The following is a 12,918-nucleotide window of genomic DNA, read 5'->3' on the forward strand; positions in this document are numbered from 1 at the left end:
GAGGCTCCTCCTCTTCCTCCTGGTCTGGGCCGTCAAAGGCGGGGCCATCTCCTGTGTAGAGAACTCCATTCAGCAAGAACTCTACCGTGGCCTGCTGGGATTGGCTGGAGGCGGGGGAGGAGCATGTGATCATGGAGGGAGACTGCACTTTACAGGCCTGAGGAAAGACAATGAGGATGAGAAAGAGGAGTCCATTCTATTCATTCACTTCCGTTTTTTCAGCTTCTTCTAAGATGTTAGATACTTCAGGAGTTAATCTATTCAACCAGAGAGGTTCCCTGTTGTGACTCACATCCTGTCCGATGCCCAGCACCTCCATAGTGACGCTCTGTACCAGGTCAAAACCTTGCCCCGTCACTGTGATGGTCCGACCGCCACTGGAACACACAACAACTTATGGTCAGAGCACACACAACTACACGCAAACACATATGGTCAGAAATAGGGAACACAGACAACCACTCTGGTTAGAGACAGAGAGCACACACAACCACACAGTCAGTGTCAGCACACATGCCAATCAGACCCATTGTGCTCTCTCTCAGGGGCCTGTCTCACACATGAGGTGTCATTTAAAACCAACACACACACAGAAACAGGCCTGGAGAAGCCACAGAGCATCAGGAAGACATCAGGAAGACTCAGTATGTCATCTCTGTGGTCGGATTCCAGAGAAACCCTCCAAGAGAGATTGTGTGGTGTAAAGGAACTACAAGAGCTGTATAATTAATGCAATAATATTTTCTACATGATTTCATACTCTCATTTGTCAATATAACACTGTGGTTTATCTATGAACACTGGATAAATGGAAACTATGGAATGTTAGTGCAGAAAAAGTGCAGAATACTGACTGTTCTCTCTGTGTGCGTTTGTATGTTGTGTCTGTTTGTGTGCGTCTGTTTGTGTGTGTGTGTGTGTGCCTGTGTGTGTGTGTGTGTGCGTCTGTGTGTGTGTCTGTGTCTGTGTGTGTATATGTATGTACTGTATGTGTGTGTGTGAACCTGAGGTAGCTCTTCCTGGGTTTGATGTAGCTGATGGTGGGGTTTTTCTCATAGATGTACTGGGTGAGAAGCTCAGAGCTCTGACAGGGAATGTCCTCAAACTCCACACACACCGACACCGCCTCAGTGTGTGTGTGCAGGGCCGCAGGTATGGTGCACTCGATGGTGTCTTTGGTTAGCCTGGAGCACGCACGCACGCACACACACACACACACACACACACACACACACACACACACACACACACACACACACACACACACACACACACACACACACACACACACACACACACACACACACACACACACACACACACACACACACACACACACACACACACACACACACGGAGATGCACAAGGACACAATAATACCACACAATCAGCATAATAAAACCACACACCAAGACAGTTTCCATAACAAATACAGCCAAGAACCAAAACAGAGCCTCTGAACAGACAACAAATGCAGCAGCTGAAGAAATAACAATACCTCACGCACGATATAACCAAACAACTCAACTGGACTGTCTCCTTTAGAATAACACAAAGCCTACAGATTCAGCACAGCAACATACAAGTCCAACAGTGAAGACGATTTAATAATTCACACAGTAAGACTCACGTGAGTATGGTGCAGTCCTGGGTGCCGTTGACCTTGACTCTGACCTGAGAGCCAGTGTCCAGGTGCTCCCCCCTGATGGTCACCCTGGTTCCCCCTGAACGAGAGCCTTTCCTAGGCTCCATAGACAGCAGCTTGGGGACCTGGGGTGGAAGTGGGACATATTAATGTGCCATGTTGTTATTACCGTTTCTTTCAATTGCTAACATGCATTGGTCAAAACTGAAGTTACATTGTCAAAACTCTTCACACAGTCAGCGAAACAGAAGTGTATGTGGTCCAAGCTGTGAATCTTTTTTCATTGCTTTCACACAAAATGCTTTCAATGACCACATTCTCCGAAATCCATGAGCTCTTTTCTCATTCATACTCCACCACCTGCTAAACTATATATTTGCAGCATGTTTTCAAATGCTGACACACTGTTTCCAAAACTGTTAAAAACACATTCAAAACAGAATGATGGCAAATGTTGTGCATTTCTGCAGTAACCAGATTGAAACATATAGAAAATCTCAGCAGAAAATGTAATTATTCCAAACACAGCTGATTGCAATTTCAGCTGAAAGCCTACCCAAGTGTCCTGTTTTTAATCTCGTTATCAAACAGACATAAGAGGACGGCTTCGGAATGATTTAGTTTGGAAACATGGATCAAGGAAGGTTGGTGGGGCAAGAAGAGTGGCAGGGAGAGGGAGAATGTGTGGAGGACAAAGGAGAGGAAGACCAAGAGCGGTGGTCTCTGATGAGATAAGGGCCACAATTATTGTTGTAAACCATGGTCTCATTTGAGAGAGGCTGGTTTAAGGGTGGAACCAAATCTTCAGCGTTCAACAGTTGCATCAATAGTACAAATTTTCCGGTAAAACAACAGGTGAGATGTGCATCCTTCAATGACAATTTAACTATTATTGCAGTACAATACAGTATGTTCACATTTTTACATGTACTGACATTTTGAAATATATTGATTGTTTTGTGTTTTTCAGTAGGATCCAAAGGTTGCCTCCCACAGGAGGGAGAGGCAGAATATTATCAGATGCGCAGGAAATTGCCATTATTGACATGGTAATTGGCCACAATGCAATAAAACTGCGGGAAATTCAGGACAGTGCTGGAAGACAATATCACTTTTGGGAATGTGAAAACGGTCAGCACAACAACAATTACCAGAGTCCTAGAGAAACTAAGGATGAAGCAGTTGTACACGGTACCCTTTGAGAGAAAAAGTGAATGTGTGAAAGAACTCTGGTATCAATATGTCCAGGTAAGATGTCTGTTCAATAACCAAACAGGGTACAAACACAGCTATGGATAATGTAAAGTACTGTAAAATTGTGGATTTACTGTATTACTGTATTAGATAATACTGGAGATGGAAGCCAGGCAAACTGCACATACATTCATCTTTGTGGATGAAGCTGGATTCAACCTGGCAAAAACACGCCGCAGATGAAGAAATGTGATTGGACAGAGAGCAACCGTGGATGTCCCAGGCCAGAGAGGAGCTAACATCACAATGTGTGCAGCACTGTCCAATGATGGTGTGCTGTTACACAAATACCTCATTGGCCCCTACAATACAGAGAGGCTCGTTTCTTTTCTGGATGACCTGCATAATCGACTTGTCAGCGGAGGAGAGAGGGGCAAGAAACTCCCCTACCTTCGTTGTTGTGTGGGATAATGTGGCATTCCACCACTTTGCTGCACATCCCAGGATGTCAGTAGTATTCCTGCCTCCATACTCCACATTCCTAAAGCCCATAGAGGAGTTTTTCTGCGTGGAGGTGGAAGGTGACCACCATCCACATGACTAGATGTCCTTACTGGATGCGAGGTAAGGAGACACTTCTCCTGAAGACTGCCAGGGTTGGATTAGACATTCCAGAATATACTTTCCAAGATGCATCGCCAGAGAAGACATAAGATCTGATGTTGATGAGAACTTGTGGCCAAATGCAGGAGAGAGGGAGAACTAGAATCCTCACAGTACTGTACAGTATGAGTGTTATACTATACATGTTGATGAGAACTAGAACCCTCACAGTACTGTACAGTATGAGTGATTATACTATACATGTTGATGAGAACTAGAACCCCCACAGTACTGTACAGTATGAGTATTATACTATACATGTTGATGAGAACTAGAACCCTCACAGTACTGTACAGTATGAGTGATTATATTATACATGTTGATGAGAACTAGAACCCCCACAGTACTGTACAGTATGAGTGATTATAGTATACATGTTGATGAGAACTAGAACCCCCACAGTACTGTACAGTATGAGTGTTATACTATACATGTGGATGAGAACTAGAACCCCCACAGTACTGTACAGTATGAGTGACTATACAAAACATGTTGATGAGAACTAGAACCCCCACAGTACTGTACAGTATGAGTGTTATACAATACATGTTGATGAGAACTAGAACCCCCACAGTACTGTACAGTATGACTGATTATACAAAACATGTTGATGAGAACTAGAACCCCCACAGTACTGTACAGTATGAGTGATTATACTATACATGTTGATGAGAACTAGAACCCTTACAGTACTGTACAGTATGAGTGATTATACTATACATGTTGATGAGAACTAGAACCCCCACAGTACTGTACAGTATGAGTGTTATACTATACATGTTGATGAGAACTAGAACCCCCACAGTACTGTACAGTATGAGTGATTATACTATACATGTTGATGAGAACTAGAACCCTTACAGTACTGTACAGTATGAGTGATTATACTATACATGTTGATGAGAACTAGAACCCCCACAGTACTGTACAGTATGAGTGTTATACAATACATGTTGATGAGAACTAGAACCCCCACAGTACTGTACAGTATGAGTGTTATACTATACATGTTGATGAGAACTAGAACCCCCACAGTACTGTACAGTATGAGTGTTATACTATACATGTGGATGAGAACTAGAACCCCCACAGTACTGTACAGTATGAGTGATTATACAAAACATGTTGATGAGAACTAGAACCCCCACAGTACTGTACAGTATGAGTGTTATACTATACATGTTGATGAGAACTAGAACCCCCACAGTACTGTACAGTATGAGTGTTATACTATACATGTTGATGAGAACTAGAACCCCCACAGTACTGTACAGTATGAGTGTTATACTATACATGTGGATGAGAACTAGAACCCCCACAGTACTGTACAGTATGAGTGATTATACAAAACATGTTGATGAGAACTAGAACCCCCACAGTACTGTACAGTATGAGTGTTATACAATACATGTTGATGAGAACTAGAACCCCCACAGTACTGTACAGTATGAGTGATTATACAATACATGTTGATGAGAACTAGAACCCTTACAGTACTGTACAGTATGAGTGTTATACAATAAATGTTGATGAGAACTAGAACCCTCACAGTACTGTACAGTATGAGTGATTACACTCTACATGTTGATGAGAACTAGAACCCCCACAGTACTGTACAGTATGAGTGTTATACAATAAATGTTGATGAGAACTAGAACCCCCACAGTACTGTACAGTATGAGTGTTATACAATAAATGTTGATGAGAACTAGAACCCTTACAGTACTGTATAGTATGAGTGATTATACAATACATGTTGATGAGAACTAGAACCCCCACAGTACTGTACAGTATGAGTGATTATACTCTACATGTTGATGAGAACTAGAACCCCCACAGTACTGTACAGTATGAGTGATTATATTATACATGTTGATGAGAACTAGAACCCCCACAGTACTGTACAGTATGAGTGTTATACTATACATGTTGATGAGAACTAGACCCCTCACAGTACTGTACAGTATGAGTGATTATACTATACATGTTGATGAGAACTAGAACCCCCACAGTACTGTACAGTATGAGTGTTATACAATGCATGTTGATGAGAACTAGAACCCCCACAGTACTGTACAGTATGAGTGATTATACTATACATGTTGATGAGAACTAGAACCATCACAGTACTGTACAGTATGAGTGTTATACTATACATGTTGATGAGACCTAGAATCCTCACAGTACTGTACAGTATGAGTGATTATACTATACATGTTGATGAGAACTAAAAACCCGACAGTACTGTACAGTATGAGTGTTATACTATACATGTTGATGAGAACTAGAACCCTTACAGTACTGTACAGTATGAGTGTTATACTATACATGTTGATGAGAACTAGAATCCTCACAGTACTGTACAGTATGAGTGATTATACTATACATGTTGATGAGAACTAGAACCCTTACAGTACTGTACAGTATGAGTGATTATACTATACATGTTGATGAGAACTAGAACCCTTACAGTACTGTACAGTATGAGTGTTATACAATACATGTTGATGAGAACTAGAAACCCCACAGTACTGTACAGTATGAGTGATTATACTATACATGTTGATGAGAACTAGAACCCCCACAGTACTGTACAGTATGAGTGATTATACTATACATGTTGATGAGAACTAGAACCCTTACAGTACTGTACAGTATGAGTGTTATACTATACATGTTGATAAGAACTAGAATCCTCACAGTACTGTACAGTATGAGTGTTATACTATACATGTTGATGAGAACTAGAACCCTCACAGTACTCTACAGTATGAGTGATTATATTATACATGTTGATGAGAACTAGAACCCTCACAGTACTGTACAGTATGAGTGTTATACTATACATGTTGATGAGAACTAGAACCCTTACAGTACTGTACAGTATGAGTGATTATACTATACATGTTGATGAGAACTAGAAACCCCACAGTACTGTACAGTATGAGTGTTATACTATACATGTTGATGAGAACTAGAACCCTCACAGTACTGTACAGTATGAGTGTTATACTATACATGTTGATGAGAACTAGAACCCTCACAGTACTGTACAGTATGAGTGATTATATTATACATGTTGATGAGAACTAGAACCCTCACAGTACTGTACAGTATGAGTGTTATACTATACATGTTGATGAGAACTAGAACCCTCACAGTACTGTACAGTATGAGTGATTATACTATACATGTTGATGAGAACTAGAACCCCCACAGTACTGTACAGTATGAGAGATTATACAATACATGTTGATGAGAACTAGAACCCCCACAGTACTGTACAGTATGAGTGATTATACTCTACATGTTGATGAGAACTAGAACCCTTACAGTACTGTACAGTATGAGTGTTATAAAATACATGTTGATGAGAACTAGAACCCCCACAGTACTGTACAGTATGAGTGATTATACTCTACATGTTGATGAGAACTAGAACCCCCACAGTACTGTACAGTATGAGTGATTATACTCTACATGTTGATGAGAACTAGAAACCCCACAGTACTGTACAGTATGAGTGTTATAAAATACATGTTGATGAGAACTAGAACCCCCACAGTACTGTACAGTATGAGTGTTATACAATACATGTTGATGAGAACTAGAACCCTCACAGTACTGTACAGTATGAGTGATTATACTATACATGTTGATGAGAACTAGAATCCTCACAGTACTGTACAGTATGAGTGTTATACTATACATGTTGATGAGAACTAGAATCCTCACAGTACTGTACAGTATGAGTGATTATACAATACATGTTGATGAGAACTAGAATCCTCACAGTACTGTACAGTATGAGTGATTATACTATACATGTTGATGAGAACTAGAACCCCCACAGTACTGTACAGTATGAGTGATTATACTATACATGTTGATGAGAACTAGAACCCCCACAGTACTGTACAGTATGAGTGTTATACTATACATGTTGATGAGAACTAGAATCCTCATAGTACTGTACAGTATGAGTGTTATACTATACATGTTGATGAGAACTAGAACCCCCACAGTACTGTACAGTATCAGTGTTATACTATACATGTTGATGAGAACTAGAACCCTTACAGTACTGTACAGTATGAGTGTTATACTATACATGTTGATGAGAACTAGAACCCCCACAGTACTGTACAGTATGAGTGATTATACTATACATGTTGATGAGAACTAGAACCCTTACAGTACTGTACAGTATGAGTGATTATACTCTACATGTTGATGAGAACTAGAACCCCCACAGTACTGTACAGTATGAGTGATTATACTATACATGTTGATGAGAACTAGAACCCTTACAGTACTGTACAGTATGAGTGATTATACTATACATGTTGATGAGAACTAGAACCCCCACAGTACTGTACAGTATGAGTGATTATACTATACATGTTGATGAGAACTAGAACCTTTACAGTACTGTACAGTATGAGTGATTATACTATACATGTTGATGAGAACTAAAAACCCCACAGTACTGTACAGTATGAGTGTTATACTATACATGTTGATGAGAACTAGAACCCTTACAGTACTGTACAGTATGAGTGTTATACTATACATGTTGATGAGAACTAGAATCCTCACAGTACTGTACAGTATGAGTGATTATACTATACATGTTGATGAGAACTAGAACCCTTACAGTACTGTACAGTATGAGTGATTATACTATACATGTTGATGAGAACTAGAACCCTTACAGTACTGTACAGTATGAGTGTTATACAATACATGTTGATGAGAACTAGAAACCCCACAGTACTGTACAGTATGAGTGATTATACTATACATGTTGATGAGAACTAGAACCCCCACAGTACTGTACAGTATGAGTGATTATACTATACATGTTGATGAGAACTAGAACCCTTACAGTACTGTACAGTATGAGTGTTATACTATACATGTTGATAAGAACTAGAATCCTCACAGTACTGTACAGTATGAGTGTTATACTATACATGTTGATGAGAACTAGAACCCTCACAGTACTCTACAGTATGAGTGATTATATTATACATGTTGATGAGAACTAGAACCCTCACAGTACTGTACAGTATGAGTGTTATACTATACATGTTGATGAGAACTAGAACCCTTACAGTACTGTACAGTATGAGTGATTATACTATACATGTTGATGAGAACTAGAAACCCCACAGTACTGTACAGTATGAGTGTTATACTATACATGTTGATGAGAACTAGAACCCTCACAGTACTGTACAGTATGAGTGTTATACTATACATGTTGATGAGAACTAGAACCCTCACAGTACTGTACAGTATGAGTGATTATATTATACATGTTGATGAGAACTAGAACCCTCACAGTACTGTACAGTATGAGTGTTATACTATACATGTTGATGAGAACTAGAACCCTCACAGTACTGTACAGTATGAGTGATTATACTATACATGTTGATGAGAACTAGAACCCCCACAGTACTGTACAGTATGAGAGATTATACAATACATGTTGATGAGAACTAGAACCCCCACAGTACTGTACAGTATGAGTGATTATACTCTACATGTTGATGAGAACTAGAACCCTTACAGTACTGTACAGTATGAGTGTTATAAAATACATGTTGATGAGAACTAGAACCCCCACAGTACTGTACAGTATGAGTGATTATACTCTACATGTTGATGAGAACTAGAACCCCCACAGTACTGTACAGTATGAGTGATTATACTCTACATGTTGATGAGAACTAGAAACCCCACAGTACTGTACAGTATGAGTGTTATAAAATACATGTTGATGAGAACTAGAACCCCCACAGTACTGTACAGTATGAGTGTTATACAATACATGTTGATGAGAACTAGAACCCTCACAGTACTGTACAGTATGAGTGATTATACTATACATGTTGATGAGAACTAGAATCCTCACAGTACTGTACAGTATGAGTGTTATACTATACATGTTGATGAGAACTAGAATCCTCACAGTACTGTACAGTATGAGTGATTATACAATACATGTTGATGAGAACTAGAATCCTCACAGTACTGTACAGTATGAGTGATTATACTATACATGTTGATGAGAACTAGAACCCCCACAGTACTGTACAGTATGAGTGATTATACTATACATGTTGATGAGAACTAGAACCCCCACAGTACTGTACAGTATGAGTGTTATACTATACATGTTGATGAGAACTAGAATCCTCATAGTACTGTACAGTATGAGTGTTATACTATACATGTTGATGAGAACTAGAACCCCCACAGTACTGTACAGTATCAGTGTTATACTATACATGTTGATGAGAACTAGAACCCTTACAGTACTGTACAGTATGAGTGTTATACTATACATGTTGATGAGAACTAGAACCCCCACAGTACTGTACAGTATGAGTGATTATACTATACATGTTGATGAGAACTAGAACCCTTACAGTACTGTACAGTATGAGTGATTATACTCTACATGTTGATGAGAACTAGAACCCCCACAGTACTGTACAGTATGAGTGATTATACTATACATGTTGATGAGAACTAGAACCCTTACAGTACTGTACAGTATGAGTGATTATACTATACATGTTGATGAGAACTAGAACCCCCACAGTACTGTACAGTATGAGTGATTATACTATACATGTTGATGAGAACTAGAACCCTTACAGTACTGTACAGTATGAGTGATTATACTCTACATGTTGATGAGAACTAGAACCACCACAGTACTGTACAGTATGAGTGTTATACTATACATGTTGATGAGAACTAGAACCCCCACAGTACTGTACAGTATGAGTGATTATACTATACATGTTGATGAGAACTAGAACCCCACAGTACTGTACAGTATGAGTGATTACACTCTACATGTTGATGAGAACTAGAACCCTCACAGTACTGTACAGTATGAGTGTTATACATGTTGATGATAACTTGAACCCCCACAATACTGTACAGTATGAGTGTTATACTATACATGTGGATGAGAACTAGAACCCCCACAGTACTGTACAGTATGAGTGACTATACAAAACATGTTGATGAGAACTAGAACCCCCACAGTACTGTACAGTATGAGTGTTATACAATACATGTTGATGAGAACTAGAACCCCCACAGTACTGTACAGTATGACTGATTATACAAAACATGTTGATGAGAACTAGAACCCCCACAGTACTGTACAGTATGAGTGATTATACTATACATGTTGATGAGAACTAGAACCCCCACAGTACTGTACAGTATGAGTGTTATACAATGCATGTTGATGAGAACTAGAACCCCCACAGTACTGTACAGTATGAGTGATTATACTATACATGTTGATGAGAACTAGAACCATCACAGTACTGTACAGTATGAGTGTTATACTATACATGTTGATGAGACCTAGAATCCTCACAGTACTGTACAGTATGAGTGATTATACTATACATGTTGATGAGAACTAGAACCCTTACAGTACTGTACAGTATGAGTGATTATACTATACATGTTGATGAGAACTAAAAACCCGACAGTACTGTACAGTATGAGTGTTATACTATACATGTTGATGAGAACTAGAACCCTTACAGTACTGTACAGTATGAGTGTTATACTATACATGTTGATGAGAACTAGAATCCTCACAGTACTGTACAGTATGAGTGATTATACTATACATGTTGATGAGAACTAGAACCCTTACAGTACTGTACAGTATGAGTGATTATACTATACATGTTGATGAGAACTAGAACCCTTACAGTACTGTACAGTATGAGTGTTATACAATACATGTTGATGAGAACTAGAAACCCCACAGTACTGTACAGTATGAGTGATTATACTATACATGTTGATGAGAACTAGAACCCCCACAGTACTGTACAGTATGAGTGATTATACTATACATGTTGATGAGAACTAGAACCCTTACAGTACTGTACAGTATGAGTGTTATACTATACATGTTGATAAGAACTAGAATCCTCACAGTACTGTACAGTATGAGTGTTATACTATACATGTTGATGAGAACTAGAACCCTCACAGTACTCTACAGTATGAGTGATTATATTATACATGTTGATGAGAACTAGAACCCTCACAGTACTGTACAGTATGAGTGTTATACTATACATGTTGATGAGAACTAGAACCCTTACAGTACTGTACAGTATGAGTGATTATACTATACATGTTGATGAGAACTAGAAACCCCACAGTACTGTACAGTATGAGTGTTATACTATACATGTTGATGAGAACTAGAACCCTCACAGTACTGTACAGTATGAGTGTTATACTATACATGTTGATGAGAACTAGAACCCTCACAGTACTGTACAGTATGAGTGATTATATTATACATGTTGATGAGAACTAGAACCCTCACAGTACTGTACAGTATGAGTGTTATACTATACATGTTGATGAGAACTAGAACCCTCACAGTACTGTACAGTATGAGTGATTATACTATACATGTTGATGAGAACTAGAACCCCCACAGTACTGTACAGTATGAGAGATTATACAATACATGTTGATGAGAACTAGAACCCCCACAGTACTGTACAGTATGAGTGATTATACTCTACATGTTGATGAGAACTAGAACCCTTACAGTACTGTACAGTATGAGTGTTATAAAATACATGTTGATGAGAACTAGAACCCCCACAGTACTGTACAGTATGAGTGATTATACTCTACATGTTGATGAGAACTAGAACCCCCACAGTACTGTACAGTATGAGTGATTATACTCTACATGTTGATGAGAACTAGAAACCCCACAGTACTGTACAGTATGAGTGTTATAAAATACATGTTGATGAGAACTAGAACCCCCACAGTACTGTACAGTATGAGTGTTATACAATACATGTTGATGAGAACTAGAACCCTCACAGTACTGTACAGTATGAGTGATTATACTATACATGTTGATGAGAACTAGAATCCTCACAGTACTGTACAGTATGAGTGTTATACTATACATGTTGATGAGAACTAGAATCCTCACAGTACTGTACAGTATGAGTGATTATACTATACATGTTGATGAGAACTAGAATCCTCACAGTACTGTACAGTATGAGTGTTATACTATACATGTTGATGAGAACTAGAATCCTCACAGTACTGTACAGTATGAGTGATTATACAATACATGTTGATGAGAACTAGAATCCTCACAGTACTGTACAGTATGAGTGATTATACTATACATGTTGATGAGAACTAGAACCCCCACAGTACTGTACAGTATGAGTGATTATACTATACATGTTGATGAGAACTAGAACCCCCACAGTACTGTACAGTATGAGTGTTATACTATACATGTTGATGAGAACTAGAATCCTCATAGTACTGTACAGTATGAGTGTTATACTATACATGTTGATGAGAA

General features: G+C 38.9%; 1 protein-coding gene across 1 annotated transcript in view; it reads right to left on the reverse strand.

Annotated features, from left to right (window-relative positions):
- Nucleotides 1-12,918, reverse strand: part of LOC139542833 (plexin-D1-like) — a 138,357-nt gene that overhangs the window by 46,137 nt on the left and 79,302 nt on the right. The window contains exons 15-18 of the mRNA XM_071348710.1: nt 1,632-1,771; nt 1,005-1,184; nt 293-377; nt 1-157 (exon numbers count right to left, since the gene is read on the reverse strand). The exon at nt 1-157 is cut by the window's left edge and continues 110 nt beyond it. Of these exons, the coding sequence (XP_071204811.1) occupies nt 1-157; nt 293-377; nt 1,005-1,184; nt 1,632-1,771 (562 nt within the window). The remainder of the gene's footprint in view (nt 158-292; nt 378-1,004; nt 1,185-1,631; nt 1,772-12,918) is intronic.

Source organism: Salvelinus alpinus, chromosome 17 (assembly GCF_045679555.1).
Source record: "Salvelinus alpinus chromosome 17, SLU_Salpinus.1, whole genome shotgun sequence".
Classification (NCBI taxonomy): Eukaryota; Metazoa; Chordata; class Actinopteri; order Salmoniformes; family Salmonidae; genus Salvelinus; species Salvelinus alpinus.